We start from the raw sequence: 23,409 nt of genomic DNA, 5'->3' as shown, positions 1-23,409 counted from the left end.
GGATGGTAGGTTATGTGTATGTGTGGAAAGGATGTTAAGACAAGAAGTGGCTGTGGACGCTGAAGGAATACTTAATAGATAGCCAAATATCCAGAGCTACTTTCTGTCAAACAGTTTGTTTCCATTTTTTACGCACAAGTCAGTATTAACGTGTTTAAGAAGGCTGTTAATTAAGCAAACATGTTTGGATTATTAATGTTCATCGAAACGTCGAAAGTTTGCTTTTCAACATTAAACTTTTTGTTATAGTTTGCTTAATTTATTTCCAGTTATGGTTTTCCATATAATTATGTGAAAGTTGTGGACAATTTGGTAATTTTGATCTCAAGTGAAAACTTAGGTTGTTTTCTGAGCGCTTCATTTCAGACTGCATTTTTCGTTCGATTATGAGAAAGTTATAAGCGTTTTTGGTGAAAACATAATTTCGTGAATTCAGGTCGATGAAAAAGAATTGTGGATATATGCTACAAGACAACTTGTGTATATACTGGACTCTTCCATCATCAACTTGTGTATATTTGCACAGCCTGGACATTTTTTCATTAACTTGTGTATATTTGCGCAACTTGGACTCATCTGCTTTAAAATAGTGTATATTTGTATAGCCTGGACTCTTCTTTCGTTCAGAATGATTATTCCACTCTCAACAGACTCAACATAAAATTCAGGATTGAGTGAGTATGAATAATCAAAAGATAAAGGATAACTTTCATGGTTTTTACTTAAGGTTGAGAAAACAAATTTTAGCTCTAAATGTGACTTTACAATTTATTTAATTTTTTCAACATCCTCAGAACAGTTTGTTTTATATTTTTGTTTTTTGAATTTTGCACAAAGCTACTCGAGGGCTATCTGTACTAGCCGTCCCTAATTTAGCAGTGTAAGACGTTGTATGGTCAAAATACTGTCCTCTCTTAAAATATCAGTTTATGTGAAAAAAATGAACTTCCGTCTAAAAATTACGAGACCGTTAGGAAAGCTCACCCCACTCCCTGATTTCTATCCACCTTAGCTTCTCCCGCAGTTTGTTCTGCTTATTTTACGTACTGTGTCATTTTATTCGTACTTCTTACTGGAAATTAATAATTTCATTGTTCTAGATTTCCAAAATTTCACTAAACAAAGGGCTTCAGACAAATCCACATGTGAATAAACACCAGATTTGTGTCTAGTTTTCATATTCCCAATCAAATATTCACAATTTTTTTACATAATTCTGATACAAAAAGACTTGTTATGAGACAAACTGAATATCGAATACAAACACCGTGTCTCTTTAAAAAACTCAGAAGTAACAGAATTAAATGTTTAACGCACACAATCGCTTGTTTGTTTGTTTGTTTTGGAATTTCGCACAAAGCTCTTCGAGGGCTATCTGTGCTAGCCGTCCCTAATTTAGCAGTGTAAGACTAGAGGGAAGGCAGCTAGTCATCACCACCCACCGCCAACTCTTGGGCTACTCTTTTGCCAACGAATAGCGGGATTGACCGTCACATTATAACGCCCCCACGGCTGAAAGGGCGAGCATGTTTGGCGAGATGGGGATGCGAACCCGCGACACTCAGATTACGAGTCGCACGCCTTAACACGCTTGGCCATGCCGGGCCCCATCAGAATAGTAACCGCACCATAAGGCTACTGTAAACAGAAGTTATTCAATAACACTATGTAACACAACTTTTGTTCCTGGATAGTATGTGTTATTTCTTAATTGCTTATGCTGTAAAAATACAGAAAATGGCCATTATTCCCTTCAAACTTTGCTTTTGTGACCTGGATAAAGAAATTTAGAAATTAATCTAGTTTCTATGTAAAAACGGGCAAATTTGCACATTTTAATTTACATAAGGTCAGAATAAAACAACATATGAATCAAGATTTACATGTATTTATACTAACGTGATACAAAAATGTTTGGAAGTGAGTAGTTTTTTGAGATTTGCGACTGTAATGTAAATCACTTTCACGTATCAGCCCCTAAATATAGTCTCACATCATGTTTTTGTTATGTACTCCCAGGTCACAAAAGTAAAGTTTGAAGAGAAAAAAATAGATCTTTTCCTTTTACTTTTGGCATAAGCAATTGTGAAATAACAATTTCTGCCCAGGAACAAGAAAAAGTACAAATTTTGTTACATAGTGTAATATTTTTACCCGATTATGATTGAAAGAAAGGTCGGTAATATATAGCATCAACGTTTTATTGTCAAACTACATAAAACATATTTCAACCATTCTAAAAGGTGGAGAAAACTCACCTTAATTTCCATTATCATTATTTTAGTTAAACAAACAACAAACGCAAAAGTAAATTAGGTTTAGCAAGTTTAGCTGGCTTCAATAGTAATCACTTATATTTGTATAACGTAGTTTATATAAGTATCAACATAACTTTAAAAAGGGGTGGTTTAACCGCCACTAAGCTACTGAATTATATACAGGCAACATAAACTAGAAATGCTTTCCAAATGATGTATTGACCATAAATGGTAAAAGGTCGTTCGGATTCAACGTTGTCAGAATTATATTGTAGCATGAGGATCAAAGTAACCTGTAATTCCCAGAAAACTTATTAAGTTGTTCGTTTTAACTTTGAGAGCGCACCTTCCACTCTTTGTTACAAATACGATAAGCAACAATTATTTATTCACGTGTGCAGTTAATACACTTGAAATCAGATTTAAGTTTTATATCAAGGCTAACAACGCACAAATATCATCAACTCATAAAATTAAAGTTCTACTGGGATTTAAATAAAAATGTAACTCAACAACACCAGTTGAGTAATGGCAATACGATAAAAAAATACAATTTAACCCATAAATGATTTAGACTAAATTCTGTCAAAAAAAGTTCATCATTTTATTGGTAAACTGTAAACACATGAATGTTCTCTTAATAATAATAAAAAAGCTTTTACACAGTAAAAGCTACTTTGACATCTAAACACCAGATGGCAGGACACGTCAATATGGTGCGATAGGGTCCTCTCAAGTTTGTTTTTATTTTAAAAACATGAAATAATAATAACAGATAAATTTTTCTTACAAAAGCTCATAAGGGTTGCTTTAATATTCGCTGCGTAATGAGTGGCTAATCTCCTTGAAAAAAACATATAATAATTTTACTTAAAACGTGTCTCTATTGGCGTAATCCATTTATCTAACATATTTCATGATAGTTGACAATGCTTATATTATGTAAAACACTTGTTGAACACTACTTTTACTTTGCATTAAAGTTTGTGTTTATTAGTAACTTATTATTTTATTTGTTGATAAGTAATATGTCCACCTACACATTGTTTTATATATTTCAAAGTTTGTTTCAGCATCCAGGATTGTAACACAAGCCTATTGTACTGTAGTTTGGTCCAAAAACATTATTCCTATCTTGTTTTGGAGTTCTAACTTTACCTGGTGAAATTCAAGTGTCATCTAACCTATTTTCGTAATATGTTGAGATTCAAATACTTGTAACAATTATCTACTTATGAAGACCAAGTGCGAACTACATCCTGTTAAAAGCATTACCTTCCAATATCCAAAGTTGCATCAGGTTTGTCTGTACAGCTTGTATATTGTTCATCAGTTATTTGAGAATTATGCAGCTTACGTTAACGCTAAAACAATTTAGGTTAACGCTCACAACTTTATTTTTATATTAGCCATGCGTGTTTGCATCTATCATTTTATGTAAATACTAGTGAAAGTACCGGCTTCGCTCGGATTATTAGGTTTAAATATTCTAGATGATTATGATATGGATGTCACTATATGTCATGTTAACTAAATCCAGTGTGGGTTACGTTACGTATGATATAGATGTCACTATATATCATTTTAACTAAATCCAGTGTGGGTCACGTTACGTATGATATAGATGTCACTATATGTCATTTTAACTAAATCCAGTGTGGGTCACGTTACGTATGATATAGATGTCACTATATGTCATGTTAACTAAATCCAGTGTGGGTCACGTTACGTATGATATAGATGCCACTATATGTCATGGTAACTAAATCCAATGTGGGTCACGTTACGTATGATATATATGTCACTATATGTCATTTTAACTAAATCCAGTGTGGGTCACGTTACGTACGATATAGATGTCACTATATGTCATTTTAACTAAATCCAGTGTGGGTCACGTTACGTATGATATAGATGTCACTATATGTCATGTTAACTAAATCCAGTGTGGGTCACGTTACGTATGATATAGATGCCACTATATGTCATGGTAACTAAATCCAATGTGGGTCACGTTACGTATGATATATATGTCACTATATGTCATTTTAACTAAATCCAGTGTGGGTCACGTTACGTACGATATAGATGTCACTATATGTCATGTTAACTAAATCCAGTGTGGGTCACGTTACGTATGATATAAATGTCACTATATGTCATGTTAACTAAATCCAGTGCGGGTCACGTTACGTATGATATAGATCTCACTATATGTCATGTTAACTAAATCCAGTGTGGGTCACGTTACGTATGATATAGATGTCACTATATATCATGTTAACTAAATCCAATGTGGGTCACGTTACGTATGATATAAATGTCACTATATGTCATGGTAACTAAATCCAGTGTGGGTCACGTTACGTATGATATAGATGTCACTATATGCTATTTTAGCTAAATCCAGTGTGGGTCACGTTACGCTTGATTTTAAACTTACATAGTTTTGAATGAAGGTATTTTCTGTCATATCATCAATGTTTTTAATATTAAAAACCCTCTTTAATCAAGTTAACTAAATCCAGTGCGGGTCACGTTACGTATGATATAGATGTCACTATATGTCATGTTAACTAAATCCAGTGTGGGTCACGTTACGTATGATATAGATGCCACTATATGTCATGGTAACTAAATCCAGTGTGGGTCACGTTACGTATGATATAGATGTCACTATATATCATGTTAACTAAATCCAATGTGGGTCACGTTACGTATGATATAAACGTCACTATATGTCATGTTAACTAAATCCAGTGTGGGTCACGTTACGTATGATATAGATGTCACTATATGTCATTTTAACTAAATCCAGTGTGGGTCACGTTACGTATGATATAGATGTCACTATATGTCATTTTAACTAAATCCAGTGTGGGTCACGTTACGTATGATATAGATGTCACTATATATCATGTTAACTAAATCCAATGTGGGTCACGTTACGTATTATATAGATGTCATTATATGTCATGTTAACTAAATCCAGTGTGGGTCACGTTACGTATGATATAGATGTCACTATATATCATGTTAACTAAATCCAATGTGGGTCACGTTACGTATGATATAGATGTCACTATATGTCATTTTAACTAAATCCATTGTGGGTCACGTTACGTATGATGTAGATGTCACTATATGTCATTTTAACTAAATCCAGTGTGGGTCACGTTACGTATGATATAGATGTCACTATATGCTATTTTAGCTAAATCCAGTGTGGGTCACGTTACGCTTGATTTTAAACTTACATAGTTTTGAATGAAGGTATTTTCTGTCATATCATCAATGTTTTTAATATTAAAACCCTCTTTAATCAACGGAGACTTTAAATGAAGAAATCGACAAATACTTCTTTCCACTTTTTGCTTATACATTTTCTTTTGTACTTTCAGTAAGACGCACTGGCTTTCCTATATATTAGTTGTTATATATATAAAAAAAGAGTTCTTTTCTGTGTTTTTTGCTTGCTTGTTCCATTACAAATATGCGCACGCGAATGTAGATAAATAATAATACTCAGGTGCAAACTCTCAAGATCCACTTAGTATGATGGCAAAATTTCAGAATTCTAGGTTCTTTCTTCTTGGAGCTATGGCAGTCAAACATGCACAAACACACATACACGTACGTACACATGTGAGTGTCTGTTTGTTTGTGTGTTATTTCTTGTTGTTATATGAGTAACAACTTTTTTCTATGAGTGTTTTTGCTAACTTGCTTCACTAAAAAGATGCACATGTACACAAATACGTGGATAAGTAATAAAACCCATGTGCACACCCTTAGGGTCTACTTATTGTGGGTGCAAAATTTCACATTTTTAAGTTCTTTTTCTTGTAGCTATGGCAGTTACAGTTTTTCTCTACGAGGTAGTCAATAGTTCCCTAAAAAAAAGATGTGTTCACAAATGTACGTACGTACATGGATAAGTAATAATACTCAGTTGCGCACCCTCAGGGTCCATGTAATATGGGTGCAAAATTTTATATATAATTTAAGATATCAATGTTCCTAGAATCTTGAATGAAAATTTTCTTGTTATTTGCCGATCATAGCCTAGTAAGTAGCATGCTCAGATGTAAATACAAGAATTCGGGGTTCGTTGCTTGTTATGAAAAAAATACTTGTTCTGTACATTTGAGCCTTGGGTACGCTACAAGACTGGTGGTCACATTTTACTATTTAATCAGACAAAATCAGCCTAAGAGCTGGCAGTATACAATGTTGATTAACTATATATTTCTTTAAATCTATCAGCTCAGAATTAACAAAGTCTATGCGCAAATAGACCTTGAATATATTTGTTCGAAAATTTTAATAAAACGAAACATAACTTCTTGATTTTCTGTAACGCAATAAACAGTGATTTTCATATGTTTGATATGAGAACGACATATGTAAAAAATATATACGCTGCGAGTGAAGCCTAGCTTTTACATGTTAACTCTTAGGTCGCTCATTTCCTCGATAGCTTTTGGGAAGTCTGAGTGCTTATAACGCTTTATTACAAGGTTCGATCGTCCATGCAAAGAACGCAATTGTACATATTTACGTTAAAACAGAACAAAAGAAAACACCTGCAGTTGCGTAACACTTTAATACACAGTTCGGTGTTATCGTGATGAAGGTGTAAGATGCATTGTTATGTCTGTGATTTTAGAATATTTTATATCAACATAAAACCTTATTTTATTTTGTAAATATAAAAATATTTGAAGACACATTTGAACTTAAAAATACATTACATGGCCAAAAGTTAGGGGGTTTGGCTATTTCAGCCACACCCATTACTAACAGGTGCATAAAATCAAGCATACAGCCATGCAATCTCCATAGACAAACATTGGTAGTAGAACGGTTGTACTGAAGAGCTCAGTAACTTTCAACGTGGCATTGTCATAAGATGCCACTTTTCCAACAAGTCAGTTCATCAAATTTCTCCCCTGCTAGAGCTGCCCTCGACAACTATAAGTGCTGTTATTTGGAAATGGAAACGTCTAGGAGCAACAACATCTCAGCCACGAAGCGGTAGGCCACACAAGCTCACATAACGGGACTACCGAGTGTTAAAGCGCGTAGCGCGTAAACTTCTTCTGTACACAGTTGCAACACCCGAGTTCCAAACAGTCTCTGAAAGCAACGTCAGCACAAGAACTGTTCGTCGGTAGCTTCATAAAATTGTTTTTTTTTGGCCGAGCAGCGGCTCACAAGCCTAAGATTACTATGCGCAATGCCAAGCGACAGCTGGAGTGGTGTAAAACACACCGTCATTGGACTTTGGAGCAGCGGAAACGCGTTTTCTGCCGTAATGAATCACGCTTCACTATCTGGCAGTCTGACGGACGAATCTGAATTTAGCGAATTCCAGGAGAACGCTATCTGCCTGAATGCATAGTGCCAACTGTAAAGTTTTGTGGAGGAGGAATAATGGTTTGGGGCTGTTTATCATGGTTTAAGCTAGGATTTTTAGTTCCAGTGATGGGAGATCATATTACTACAGGATACAGTAACATTCTATGGAATTGTGTGCTTCTAACTTTGTGGCAATAGTTTGGGGAAGACCCTTTTTTATTTTAGCATAACGATACACCCTTTTACAAAACGAGGTCCATAAAGCCAATGGTTTGCCGAGGCTGGTGTGGAAGAACTTGACTGGCCTGCACAGAGCCCTGACCTCAACCCCATCGAACACCTTTGGGATGAATTGGAACGCCGACTGCGAGCCAGGTCTTCTCGCCCAACATTAGTGCCCGACTTCACTAATGCTCTTGAGACTGAATAGGAACGAATCCCCGCAGCCATGTTCCAAAGTCTAGTGAAAAACTTTCTCGAAAGAATGGAGGCTGTTACAGTAGCAAAGTGAGGACCAATTCCATATAAATGCCCATCGTTTTGAAATGAGATGTTCAACAAGCACGCATGGGTGTGATGGTCGGGTGTCTACTTACTTTTGGCCATGTAGAGCATATTAAATACGCTGTATCTTATCTTATTTAATTGTGTGAAATGTATTGGTTACACATTTATAAAAGATTATGTCCCTAAAAACCTAGCGTATTGTACTGTGTACATATTAATTGTTAAGTATGGATTTTTTTTTAGTATACACAACACTAAAAACCAGGTTTGGATACTCTTAGCAAACACAGATCAAATAGCACATTGTGTAGACCTGCGCTCAACGACAAACAGAAAACAACCTTATTTCTTATACTACAAATAAAACGTGACACTTTCCTAATCGCATGCTATTGTAACCGTTTTAGAAATCTCTGTTTACCGAGAAATATTATCCTGCTTATCTTGATGTTGCAATTCTTCGTGCACTGAAATTCGTATTTCACATTTATCAGGTAATAACTGCTAGCATCGTTTCTGCATATTATGCTTTAGAAATAATTAGCTAATACGTTTTTAAAGAAGAATTTTACCATTAGTCAAAAAGTAAACCTTAAGTCATATAAATCATATTTTATTATAATAATAATAAACCTGAACAAGACTTATAACACTAGTGTTTCTAAAGACTTGATTTTACAAATTACATGTTCGTTAGAAACTTTATCGAAATTTGTTTCATGTAAACTGCCTGTCTTTATAATCAAGTAGCCAAACATTGAACTTTAATCTATTTGTAGCGGTTAGTGTAGTCTTAGGCCCGGCATGGCCAGGTGGGTTAAGGCGTGCGACTCGTAACCTGATGGTCGCAGATTTGAATCACCGTCGCGCCAAACATGCTTGCCCTTTCAGCCGTGGGGGCGATATAATGTGACGGTCAATCCCACCATTCGTTGGTAAAAGAATAGCCCAAGAGTTGGCGTGGTGGTGATGACTAGCTGCCTTCCCTCTAGTCTTACACTGGTAAATTAGGGACGGCTAGCGCTGATGGCCCTCGAGTAGCTTTGCGCGAAATTAAAAAAAAAACAAAAAACATAGTAGAGTATTATAGGTGGCACTTTGTTAGTCTCGTCATATTCGTTTCTTTATGGTATTTTTAGTGGTGTAACTTGAGTAAAATCCCACCTCTTTTCTCAAGCTGATATTTTGTTGTCATGAAACAGACTGACCTGTTGAAAATAGCTGGAGTTTTGGTTTTATTAAACATAATTTTTTAAGGTAACATTACCCGAGTTTTTTTTTTGTTTTTATTACAGATGGTTTACTAGGGTAACGTCACATAGGTTTCATTATTTTTATTAAACATGGTTTGCTAAGATTACGTCATCTGGGTTTTATTGTTTTTAGTTAATATGTTTTACTAATATCACATTACCTGGGTTTTATTGTTTTTACTACACGTTTTACTAAGGTAACGTTACCCATAATTAATTGATATTATTTGTTTTTCATTTTGTACAAAACCACTCAAGAGTTATCAGGGCCATCTTTCCCTGAGTTTTCTAAAAATCAAATTAGAATTCATTCATTTTCGTCCACCTTAATTTTTTTTCACGAAAACTCAAATTCGTTTTTTAATGGGAGCTTCAGATGAAGGGAGTTCTGTTTTGTTAATGGTATGTAAATTACTATGACAACTGTAAAAAAAAATACTGTTACTTACTCGGAAACCGGTCTAAATTAGAAGGATATAGACAAGTTATTAAGTATCTGTCGTAACTAGATATTTTGTAAAGCAGAGTAACCTGTTAGCAGTTTCTCATGACGTAGTTTCTTATTTCATCACAACAAAGTAAGAAAAGCTACCAAATTACAACTTTGTTGAAATGGAACCTTTTGTTTTCCACATGGCATACTAGCTTTATTGTTTAGGGTAAGCACATCAGCGGAATATTAATTTTGTTGACGAGATTGTTTGTTTGTTTGTTTTAGAATTTCGCACAAAGCTACTAGAGGGCTATCTGTGCTAGCCGTCCCTAATTTAGCAGTGTAAGACTACAGGGAAGGCAGCTAGTCATCACCACCCATCGCCGACTCTTGGGCTACTCTTTTACCAACGAATAGTGGGATTGACCGTCACATTATACACCCCCACGGCTGGGAGGGCGAGCATGTTTAGCGCGACGCGGGCGCGAACCCGCGACCCTCGGATTACGAGTCGCACGCCTTACGCGCTTGGCCATGCTAGGCCCTGACGAGATTCCAAAACTGCCCAAATAATATTAACTTTTTCAATATGAACATAAGTCTATGCATATGTATATTTTTCTATGTGTTAACAGGTATGAACACTTTAAATTATCTAATGAAAAGGCCCAGAAAGACCAGGTAGTTAGGGTGTTCGACTTGTAATCTGTGAGTCGCAGATTTGAGTCCCAACCACGCCAAACACGATCGCCCTTTTAGCAGTGAGGACGTCATAAATTGACGGTCAGTCCCACTTTTCGTTGGTAAAAGAGTTGCCTAAGAGTTGACGGTAAGTGGTGATGTCTTATTCTTCAAAATTTTGGTCGGTTAGCGCAGATGGCGCTCGTGTAGCTTTGTGTAAACATTCAAAACAAACAAAGAAACTGATGAAATATTCAGTACTTAACTTGTCGCGTGTTTCTTTTTCTCAGCTCGTAATTTAGCATTTCTTTTTTCTGTGCCAGTGGTATCACTTTTACCATAAATTTTGAATCCTAATGTTTTCACAAATAACTTACATTATATATGTGTGCATGTTTTCTTATATCAAAGCCATATTGGGCTATCTGCTAAGTCCACCGAGAGGAATCGAACCCCTGATTTTAGCGATGTAACTTACACTGAAACGTGCACACTAACTGAATAATCAAAAACTACGGTGTGTCATATCCAAAGCCGGACTTTAATCTTTTTCCTAATGTAGAACACTGAAAATCCAAAACTACCAATCTAATTTAGTTTAAATAGAGCATCTGTACCTATATGTAGCAGTTTTCATATGTTGGATTAACGAGAAGAAACGTCTCGAAGAAAAGGGGTAGCATTGGTAGGGAAGAGTGAGAGATAAAAATATAAATATTTTTTTACCAATTTTACTTCCCTTAGATATACCACAGCTATACAGATATAGACGTAGTTGTTGGAAACGAGTGAAGTCTTTCCTCCTTGCACCTGAACACTATAAAAACATATTGATTAGTATCAAACAATAAAATAACTCCAAGATACCCAGTGGAGTCAGTCGCATGTGTCACTGTGGAACTGTTACAAAACCAGTAACTAAGGGAGTCTAATATATCCATACCTCGTTGTCTATACATATTCTAACATTGCTATTTAGACTCAACAACAACAATACAGTATAGGTAGATTTTAACCTGAAAATGTGAGAGATGATTTTTCGTCTACATGAAAATGAGGCCATATTTTTATTGTTATAAATGGCGTTGGACAATGTGGACAATGTGTTTACTATTAAACATTAAGGGAAGACGTCAAGGTTTGAAGGAGACTCCTCGTAAAAGTGTATACCCCAGTCTATATACACCTACAATTTTACCTCTGACCACGAGTGCTGCTGTCTCACTGTGCTAAGAGTCAGAGTTATTTTGTATTTGTTTCTTTTTTCTTGGTATAAAATGCATAATGAAAAGATATGTTGCAAGTCAAGTTACCTTTGACCCTCTTGACCGGTAGATTACACGCTATTTTTTTTATTTTGTTCTGTATTCAAACTGCTTACAAAAGCTTTGCTCAAATGTATTTTCCAAAAGAAGAATAACCCAAATTCCACAGAAGTTATAGCTTTTACTATAACAATCTATAGAATTATTAATAAACCAAGAAAGGGTGAAAAATAGCTTTAATTTGTGACCACCTGGGTTATTAAACGTAAACACCTATCAATATTTGGATTTAGATATTCCAAAAGTGTCTTTTGATCATATAATTTCCATTTTATATCGTAACAATTAGCCAAGTCATTATGTTTCTACTAGCGTCTAGGAGTCAGACAAAATACAACATAAAATAAAATGCGGAACATATTATACCAAGTCATAGAAGTCTAGCAGAATGGTACACTTTCGGCCATTTGACTTTTGATAAAGTCAAATTATATGTGTAGCTCGACTTTGTTAATATAAATATATATATACAAATATCCCAGTAAAAATATTCTCAACATTCAATATAAAATGTATAAACAAACTTGCAAATAACAAAACATGATATATAAACATAATAAATCCACAATTTATTCAGATGAGGCTCAGAAATATTTTCATTTTTTTATTAAACACCTTGTAATAAATTAATCTTTTTTGTCCGTTATCACAAAATCAAAATGTTCTCGTAATAGGTCATAAGTAACTAAGATAAAATTATAAAAATGTTCTTATAATAGGTCACGAGAACCTAAAATACAGTTTTAAAAATGTTCTTGCAATAGGCAATAAGTATTTAAGATACGATTGTAAATATGTTCTTGTAATAGGTCACGAGAACCTAAAATACAGTTATAAAAATGTTCTGAGCATCTTAATGACCACTGATTCAATGTTGATTCATTCTAAATCTTAAACTTTCAATTTAGCCAGCATAACTTTCACCACATAATGTACAGCTTAAGCGGTTCAAGTTTATAGCTTGGCTATAAGCTACATAACACTGATCTCACTTAGGTATCTCCTTCTCAGTGTTACGTGCTGTGGAGGTAACACAGAGTATTGCATTCTGTAATTTTAACTTATAACATTGAAGTATGCACTGTAATGACTGGTAATACTTCCAACTGTTTATTAAGTTTAGAACCAGGATTACACTTGTTGAGCTTGCATTGCGTAACTTATTCCATTTATACCCTTTTGTCAACAAACAAACAAATGATTACATTATTTGAATCAGAAAGGCAGGAAATTCAAAAGATAAACCATGTTGCTCTTTAGCGTTATATAAGCTTTGCAACCCGTCGGGTTGTTGTGCAACTACGCATTTTACAAATTTATGTTACTAGAAAACTGCGCTGTTATGAAAGAGAACCATTCTTTTAATTCGCACTAAACTTAAGATAACCGCATACTTCTGATAATAAACTACATTTGTTATTAACCGAGAAACGTGTTTTAAGTTTAAACACTAAAAACTGTTTTATCCAAGCTATTATTGGTTCACTTTCTGTCACAACACTGTTCTTAAATGTTGCGCAACAAGCGAGACGTGTTCCTTGGAAGAAAGAGGCAACTTTTGGTGAACCAGAGTATTTGTGACATATTTAACAGAAAGGTAACGGGTACATAACACGTTCTGCACATATAAACAATGAAGTTACCCAACTTGGTTCGTTTTCTGCGTTAAGGACTGCGTTTTAACTCTTTAGAGTATATGTTCAGAAGAACTGACGAAAGCCAGGTAAATCTAATCAGACTGTACTTGGTAAGTAGCAACATTTCAGTTTTATGTATTAAAGACTCATCACTGCGAAACTCCCAACTAAATCATCTTCTAAGTGAATGAGTTAATATGCTGTCTCAATATAGTACAAAATCATATGTTGTTGGCCTTGACAGATAATCTGGGGGTCAATCAAAATGGCTTACACAGTACCAAACACTAACATTTCTATTAGTTATCTTTACTTTTAGAGCAAATAGCGATAAAAATGGAATTATGACAATAAAAATTAAAATATATATTCATAATATGTATAATACTAAAATAATTTGTCGAATATTTGTTTTGAATGTATTCGCTAAACAATACTAAAAACGGGAGCTCGATTTCCCGCGGTGAACATCGTAGATAGTTCATTGTGGATTTTCTATAATATAATTAAACTTACCCTATAATGAGAATAAACGTGAAACCGATTAGACACATGTGGAGTATGTATAATAGACGAACCATTGATCTAAAGGCACGTAAACTTAGTCGCAATAAAGTAACATATTATTGTTTGTAATGTGATTTTTGAAACAGGAAAAAAAAATGACGATTGTACTTGACCATTCAGAAGCTATCTTAAAATTTAGGGATAATACTAATGAACGAACTCTAATAACTTATCGCAATCAACTAAAGTCAAGATTAATCAGCCTATTTTCTGACTATTGTTGTAAATGTCATTAAATAGAATTTATTCATAGCCTAATTTAAAATTAATTCATCCTGACATTAGTTATTGTTTGGCATTTATCATTGCTGTCTAATTTAAAGATAGGAATGTTATAAACCATTCTACTTTTTTCTTGTTTTATTTGCCCAGAATGGCCAGGTAATTAAGGCATTCGGCTCGTATTTTGAGGGTCGCGGGTTCGAATCCCTGTCACACCAAACATGCTATCCGTTTCAGCCGTGAAGTCTTTATAATGTGATGGTGAATCACACTATTCATTGGTAATAGAGTAGCCCAAGAGTTGGCGGTAGGTGGTGATGACTAGCTGCCTTCCTTCTGGTCTTACACCGCTAAATTAGGGACGGCTAGCGCAGATAGCCCTCAAGTAGCTTTGAGCGAAATTAAAAACAAACAAGCTTACACGATCACTCAGCGTAATTAATAAACTGCTTTTTGTATTAATCAAGTAAATAACTTGCCAAACTAACTAATTATACAATAACTGAAGTACAAACCTCCTACGATTACTTTTTGGTTCACTCTTATACAGTAACGACTAACGTTTTAATGATATTTTAGTATAAGAAGACTCAGGCTGTGTTCGAAACGTTGAACTAGTAGAACCTCAAACTTAGAAGATGTGATTTCACCTAGCGGTATTAACCTGAATTACAGTATTGTAAAAAACATACTTTAAGTTAATTTTCTAACACAATATTATTTTTTCACTATTATTAGAGATAAATATCTTGCACGACCATAATTTTATATTCTTTTGCATAATAATTTGATCTGAGATATTCCCCCCTCCCACCTCCTCTTTTACCAAATTGTATCCCCCAAAACACATTTTTTAAATAACACTTCCTTTCTTGGTCTGAAGTCAAGTCGCTGCAGTGAATTAATTAACCACTGAACTTTTGAATATTTTATACTATCAGACTGTTGTATATGAAATGTCTGATTGGTACGTTCAAATTTGAAACTTGATTTTTTAGTGACTGAAGGAAAAGCATTATTGTAAATTTGTCAGAATAATACAACGTATTGTCTGGTTCATTTCAAACTCACTTTATTTTTCCTATTTCAGAAACTAAATCATATTTATATTGATTTTTGACATCATGGGTAAAATGATATTTTTTGTAATTTTCTTGTGCATGGTCAAGCTTGGTCACAATGCGAAGACATAGTAGATTGTAGTATTTAGTGATGGCACAGCTAATGAGCTCACAACACAGCGTTGGTTTGAGAGATTTCGTTCTAGTAACACAACCCTTGAAAATGAGCCTCGGGGATGCCCACAGACAGCCATTGATGAGGAAGAATTGGATCAGATACCTGTCAAACCCGTGAGAGAACTGGCCGACAAACTTAACTCATTATTCGACAGTTTTCTAACATCTTGAAGCACTTGATCAGGTGAAAGGGCTCGATAAACGGGTCCTCGCGAATTCACTGAAAATCATCATACAAGACGATTTGAACATCTTTTTTCCTCACTTCTCACTCGCGACAAAATCGACCTGTTTCTCCATAAAATTGTCACCTGTGACGAAAAAATGGATTCTTTACGACCATCTACGACATTCCATCCAGTGGTTTGATTATGCTAAAACACTAAAAGTTATACCAAAACCATCTTTTCGCACTAAGCAACTTATGGTCAGTGTTTGGTGGTATTTAGCAAGTGTGATCCGTTATTCATTTTTAAACCAAGGAAGAACAATCACAGTAAAGACATTTTGTTGTGAACTTGAATTTATGTTTCAAAAGTTGTCACGAAAACATCCAGCAGTAGTCAGTCACAATGGACCCATACTTCTTCATGACAATGCTCAAACTCATGTCTCACACGCTACTATTCAAAAACTAAATAAACTTCAGTACGAAACGTTACTTCGTCAACCATATTCATCAAGTCTTTCTCCTACAAATCAAAACTTTTAAATATTTGGATATTTTTAAAATAAAATATACGTTTGTTTGTTTTTGAATTTTGCACAAAGCTACTAGAGGGCTATCTGTGCTAGCCGTCCCTAATTTAGCAGTGTAAGACTAGAGGGAAGGCAGCTAGTCATCACCACCCACCGCCGACTCTTGGGCTACTCTTTTACCAACGAATAGTGGGATTGACCGTCACATTATACGCCCCCACGGCTGAAAGGGCAAGCATGTTTGGCGCGACGGGGATGCGAACCCGCGACCCTCAGATTACGAGTCGCACGCCTTAACACGCTGGGCCATGCCAGGCCCCCTCTAGAACTTCGAGATTCTATAAATCAAATTATTGATTGTTAACCAAAGGCAAATTTAAAGTGTCTTTGAAGACTTCATTGCATTAAAAAACTTCCATTTTTTTTTGTAGATTGCATGTATGTACTTAAAACTTGTTGGCAAAGGTGTACTGAGTCTAAAAATGCTTAGTTTGATTAAATAAATTAAACAAGAGAAAAACGTACTTCTTTCACTTTTTTTTAGCAGTCCGACATTTCATACGCAACAACTCGAAACTTGATGGTTATTCACCTTACATCCGAGCTTCTAAACATTTTTGAGTTGATATCTTTATGTTGACGCCTTATTAATTAATTTTTTTAGAGGGTGGTGTGGGTTTTCAAAACTTAATACATTTCCTTTGTCTTCGAGCATCTGAATTGTTTCGGCAAAATTCTAAATTTTAAAACTTATCGGCGACTTTGTAACAAGTCAAAGTAAACTCTTCTTGGGTGTATGTATGTTAAAGGGTTCGTATTGTCACGTGATGGGGTCATGGGGTGATTTGCTAGCAAACCGAATGGGTTGAGTCGGTTTAGCCGTTGGAGCTTCGACTAATACTATCCGCTGTCACGCGCAAAACTTATTTTTAAGTGAGGATATCGTGGCGAATGGAGCTCATGGGCACTAATTCAAGACTTTACAGTTCAAACAAAAGAGACTCGAACGCGAGACGTCTAATAAAACACTTTATTTATACTTTCAAACATTTAACACTACACACATATATACAGTCTAACTTGTTAAGGTTTGTAATAGTCAGTTAGTTACTTCTATTACCATGGTGACTGATGTAAAGGAATAATGGTATTAATAACACAAAGAGTCTGGGTATGAAGACATCTTCCTGTTCTTTGTTGAGATTCTGACTCAGATACTGACCTGTCTGAATTACTTAGCTGACTACCTAACTCTATGGACTCATTTTGCAAGAGCTTTTATATTAGTAGAAGGGTGATTATCGGTTTATTCAAAGAAACAGTTGGTTTCCTGTTTACCATTGCTCTGAGTTTGTTTCGTGAAAAATTCTTACCGACACACCATCAAACTGTTAAACTTTGTTGACGAACTCCTACGTTCTCCAGTTATTTACGAATCCTGTTTCTAACACGAGCTTGGTTGGTTTAACTGACCACACAACCTCTTTTCTATACATGGAAAGGATTTCCTCCACCATCCGAGATTAATGGCCCGATTATAGCGTCGTCTCATTAATCGAGGTCTTCAGGTACAACATCTAAGTTTGTATATCTCCTTACAAACTCAATGTCGTCTTGCTTATTTAGTTCAACATTCAAAAGATATTTTCTCGATTTCAGTCTATACCTTCGGTAACCTCCAATAACTCCGAGAGTGTCTATTTGTTTAATCTAAACACATAACTGAAGTCCCTCGGTGAGTTTCTCTGAAGTAGTGTCCCAAGTGATGCCTCTGTATTTATTTGATCTTTCGTAACTTCAGTTATTCATCACCAGGTTAATTGTACTGTGACGTGTTTCTCAGGGTTTGTTTAATATATCGTTATTCTCTCTACAAACATTATTGCTTTAAAAATATATATGTTTGCTTATACTGCCCTTTGACATTACTCGTAGGGCAACACGTTTCTCGACGAGTTTCCTTCAAATGTCCAGGTGGGTTAAGGCGTTCGACTCGTGATCTGAGGGTCGCGGGTTCGAATCCCCGTCACACCAAAATGCTCAGCAAATAGACTAGACTAGTAGCTATACTCGTAGCATTGATTAAAAACATTACAGCAAATAGACCAGACTAGTAGCTATACTCGTGGCATTGATTAAAAATATCACAGCAAATAGACCAGACTAGTAGCTATACTCGTGGCATTGATTAAAAATATTACAGCAAATAGACCAGACTAGTAGCTATACTCGTGGCGTTGATTAAAAATATCACAGCAAATAGACCAGACTAGTAGCTATACTCGTGGCATTGATTAAAAACATTACAGCAAATAGACAAGACTAGTAGCTATACTTATGGCATTGATTAAACATATTACAGCAAATAGACCAGACTAGTAGCTATACTCATGGCATTGATTAAAAATATCACAGCAAATAGACCAGACTAGTAGCTATACTTATGGCATTGATTAAAAATATCACAGCAAATAGACCAGACTAGTAGCTATACTTATGGCATTGATTGGAAACATTACAGCAAATAGACCAGACTAGTAGCTATACTCGTGGCATTGATTAAAAACATCACAGCAAATAGACCAGACAAGTAGCTATACTTATGGCATTGATTAAAAATATTACAGCAAATAGACCAGACTAGTAGCTATACTCGTGGCATTGATTAAAACATTGCAGCAAATAGACCAGACTAGTAGCTGTACTCATGGCATTGATCAAACATATTACAGCAAATAGACCAGACTAGTAGCTATACTCGTGGCATTGATTAAAAATATCACAGCAAATAGACCAGACTAGTAGCTATACTTATGGCATTGATTAAAAATATCACAGCAAATAGACCAGACTAGTAGCTATACTCGTGGCATTGATTAAAAACATCACAGCAAATAGACCAGACAAGTAGCTATACTTATGGCATTGATTAAAAATATTACAGCAAATAGACCAGACTAGTAGCTATACTCGTGGCATTGATTAAAAAACATTACAGCAAATAGACCAGACTAGTAGCTGTACTCATGGCATTGATTAAACATATTACAGCAAATAGACCAGACTAGTAGCTATACTCGTGGCATTGATTAAAAATATCACAGCAAATAGACCAGACTAGTAGCTATACTTATGGCATTGATTAAAAATATCACAGCAAATAGACCAGACTAGTAGCTATACTCGTGGCATTGATTAGAAATATCACAGCAAATAGACCAGACTAGTAGCTATACTCGTGGCATTGATTAAAACATCACAGCAAATAGACCAGACAAGTAGCTATACTTATGGCATTGATTAAAAATATTACAGCAAATAGACCAGACTAGTAGCTATACTCATGGCATTGATTAAAAACATTACAGCAAATAGACCAGACTAGTAGCTATACTCGTGGCATTGATTAAAACATCACAGCAAATAGACCAGACAAGTAGCTATGGCATTGATTAAAAATATTACAGCAAATAGACCAGACTAGTAGCTATACTCATGGCATTGATTAAAACATTACAGCAAATAGACCAGACTAGTAGCTATACTCATGGCTTGATTAAAACATACAGCAAATAGACCAGTGGCATTGATTAAAAACATCACAGCAAATAGACCAGACAAGTAGCTATACTTATGGCATTGATTAAACATATTACAGCAAATAGACCAGACTAGTAGCTGTACTCGTGGCATTGATTAAAACATTACAGCAAATAGACCAGACTAGTAGCTGTACTCATGGCATTGATTAAAAACATTACAGCAAATAGACCAGACTAGTACCTATACTCATGGCATTGATTAAAACATTACAGCAAATAGACCAGACTAGTCGCTATACTCGTGGCATTGATTAAAAACATCACAGCAAATAGACCAGACAAGTAGCTATACTTATGGCATTGATTAAACATATTACAGCAAATAGACCAGACTAGTAGCTATACTTATGGCATTGATTAAACATATTAGAGCAAATACTCATTCATCAGTTAGCTAGGCATTGATTAAACATATTAGTACTTTCATCAGTTTAGGCCGTTTTTCTTTTGTTGTTGTTGTTCAGTTTGGAGCCTATGGCCCGGTATGGCCAGGTGGGTAGTGAGGACTAGCTGCCTTCCCTCTAGTGTTACACTGCTAAATTATGGACGGCTTGCGCAGATAGCCCTCGTGTAGCTTTGCGCGAAATTCAAAACAAACCAAACGAATCAAACTGATGTATGTTTATTTGTGCATCCAAAAGAAAATGGGCTAGGTATAAAAATAATTCTAATCTAGTAACTGAAATTACTGTGAATAAACTGTCGCGTGTCTCCAAGTTTGCTTTTTGAAGGGGGCCTGGCATGGCTTAGAGCGTTAAGGCGTGCGACTCGTATTCTGAAGGTCGCAGCTTCGCATCCCAGTCGCACCAAACATGCTTGCTATTTCAGCCGTGAGGGCGTTATAATGTGACGGTCAGTCCCACTATTCGTTGGTAAAAGAGTAGACCAAGAGTTGGCGGTGGGTGGTGATGACTAGCTGCCTTCCCTCTAGTCTTACACTGCTATATTAGGGACGGCTGGCGCAGATAGCCTTCGTGTAGCTTTGCGCGAAATTAAAAAAAAAACAAAACAGTTTGGAACCGGTTGTGGTTAAAACAAAATACGCAGTGCTGCTAACTAATGGATTAATATTTGCTGTAAAATTTTTAATCAAGAATATAAGGGTAGCCACCAGTTTGGTCACTTGATGTCATTTCTTTAAGTCGCACGTTTAATTCTTTTTGGCCACACCTTTTTCACACTTAAGACGTTTTCCATTAGGTATCGTGACTTTTGTCTATTAGCAAGAAAAAAAATGTGACACTCAATATTAACCAACATTAGCTTTAGGACTGCAACCGTATTGTTTGAAATAGGCTTGTGGTTTACAGAGCTAACCAAATTCTTTAAAATATATAATTGTAGTTTTTCTTCTCTGAAACAGTATTAATAACTTCCTTTAATGTAACGCCATGGAAATTATATCAGTTGTTTGTTTTTGAATTTTACGCAAAGCTACTCGAGGGCTATCTGCGCTAGCCGTCCCTAATTTAGTAGTGTAAGACTAGAAGGAAGGCAGCTAGCCATCAGTACCCACCGCCAACTCTCGGGCTACTCTTTTACCAACGAATAGTGGGATTGACCTGACGTAAAACGCCCCCACGACTATCTATTAACAATAGATAGTGCTGACAGCCTACTGTGCACCTTTGTCGTACATCAAACAGTCTCTGATGTCTGTAAGCATTGTGAACAATCTGTGTTTGTAATCAAATGTTTTAAGTGTTATTTCTTTTTATCAGTTCAAAGAATTTTTGTTATTTAGACAATAATGTTATGACAATGATTAATAATTAAAAGAAAACATTAACAGACAGAAATATTACATTTAGTGTAAACAAAAGTTATTCTTTGTAGCATATTTTCCTTTGCGATTAATTATATATTTTTTCTTCTAATGTATTTACAGAAAATGCTTGGAATAGAACATTTTTATACAAATGACAGTGGAATATGGGATACATCCAAGAAAGCAGATATTGAAAAGTTCCAAAACAAAAATACTCCATCTGATATCAAGATGATGGTTGACTTCCAAGACAACGATTCTAAATGTGGATACGATGATGGTGATGAACATGTGGAACAAACAGCAAAACCTGGACCTGGTTTTTTGAATTCTATTCCATGTGCAGGCATTCTTTTAGCAATATTTGCCAGTACGTGCGGAGCATTTAATGCTTTACTGATAAAAGTTTTACGTCACTTGGGTCCATCTGAAATTTTTGGACTCAGATGCGTAATTCAAATTGTTCTTCTAGTTCCTATTATGCTTTGTACGCGGCCGAAGATGTTCTTTGCTGGCCAAAACGGAATGATTCTGTCTTTAAGGGCTATTCTAGGAACTGGTTCCTTTGTGTTATACTACTTTGGATTTTTTTATTTGCCCATTGGCGACGCTTCATTAATTTTCTTCAGTCAACCAATCTACACCAGTTTACTTGCTTGTTTTTTTCTTGGTGAGAGTTGTGGACCGTTTGAAGTTTTCACTGTTCTTGTTGACATCCTCGGAGTGGCTCTTGTGGCATCTCCATCTTTCTTGCTTTCTGCACAAGGATTCTCTCACAATCACATCGTCGGATGTTTATGTGCCATCGGAGCTGCCGCCGCAGAAGCTGTTATACGTGTAGGAATGCGGCGACTACAGGATGTGCCTAAAACCGTCGTAATCTTTTGGTGGTCCGTTTGTGCTTCCTTGGTTACCTTACTGGGCACCTGGAGCTTAGGATTTTGGCAAAACCCAGAAAACTGGCTAGAAATATTGTACGTTTTGCTAATAGGTGTCGTGGGGCTACTGAGTCAGGCAGCTCTTACAACTGCGTTGTACATCGAAGAAGCAGGAAGGGTTTCTATTGCAGGAACTTCTGAAATTATAGTTGCTTATATTTTACAACTAACTGTGCTCGGAGAAGCTCCTCAGATTACTAGTGTTATAGGAGCACTTCTTGTCATCACAGGTATAATCCTTTCTGGTATCAAACAGCTAAAATGTACTGAAGTCCTCAAAAAAGCGTCTCTATGGGTATACATCTTTGATACAGGCAAACTAATCATTTAAAAAAGTGGACTATAAACCTAAAGTACTTGTAAAACTTCATGTGTAAATAAATTTCGTGTTTGACTCAAGTTCTTATACCGTTTATTTGTTTTTTGTTTTTTTTTAATTTCGCACAAAGCTACTCGAAGGCAATCTGTGCTAGCCGTCCCTAATTTAGCAGTGTAAGACTAAAGGGAAGGCAGCTAGTCATCACCACCCACCGCCAACTCTTTGGTTACTCTTTTACTAACGAATAGTGGTATTGACCGTCACATTATAACGCCCCCACGGCTGAAAGGGTGAGCATGTTTGGCGCAACCTGCATGCGAACCCGCGACCCTCAGATTACGAGTCGCACGCCTTAACACGCTTCGCCATGCCGGGCCTATACCATTTATATTTTAAGTATTATAAATCCTCACACGTACCATTGAGTATCCTGTGCCTTATTTTGTAGTTGTTAGAATATGAATTTAGATTAAAGGAAACTCAATACAGAATCAAAAGTTTGAAATTTAGAACAAATGAAAAGCTTAAACATTCAACTCATGAATACAACGTGCTGTTTGATCAAGAATTTCTAATATTGTTGGAATGAAATCTGAAATCA

At 35.7% G+C, this 23,409-nt stretch overlaps 1 protein-coding gene across 3 annotated transcripts; it reads left to right on the top strand.

Moving 5' to 3' along the window:
* LOC143252159 (solute carrier family 35 member G1-like) lies at positions 1 to 22,888 on the top strand. 3 transcript variants are annotated; one of them, XM_076503862.1, is made up of 2 exons: positions 1 to 674; positions 21,672 to 22,888. In XM_076503862.1, exon 2 carries the CDS (start codon positions 21,675 to 21,677, stop codon positions 22,818 to 22,820), a length of 1,146 nt encoding a protein of 381 aa, XP_076359977.1. In that variant the 5' UTR covers positions 1 to 674; positions 21,672 to 21,674; the 3' UTR covers positions 22,821 to 22,888. The 3 variants fall into 3 exon arrangements, with proteins under 3 accessions (XP_076359977.1, XP_076359976.1, XP_076359975.1); XM_076503861.1 differs by lacking the exon at positions 1 to 674 and adding an exon at positions 13,139 to 13,541; XM_076503860.1 differs by lacking the exon at positions 1 to 674 and adding an exon at positions 13,141 to 13,565.
* The last annotated feature ends 521 nt before the right edge of the window (positions 22,889 to 23,409 follow it).

This window comes from Tachypleus tridentatus, chromosome 6 (genome assembly GCF_004210375.1).
Source record: "Tachypleus tridentatus isolate NWPU-2018 chromosome 6, ASM421037v1, whole genome shotgun sequence".
Classification (NCBI taxonomy): Eukaryota; Metazoa; Arthropoda; class Merostomata; order Xiphosura; family Limulidae; genus Tachypleus; species Tachypleus tridentatus.
This window is presented reverse-complemented; position numbering and strand designations above follow the sequence as displayed.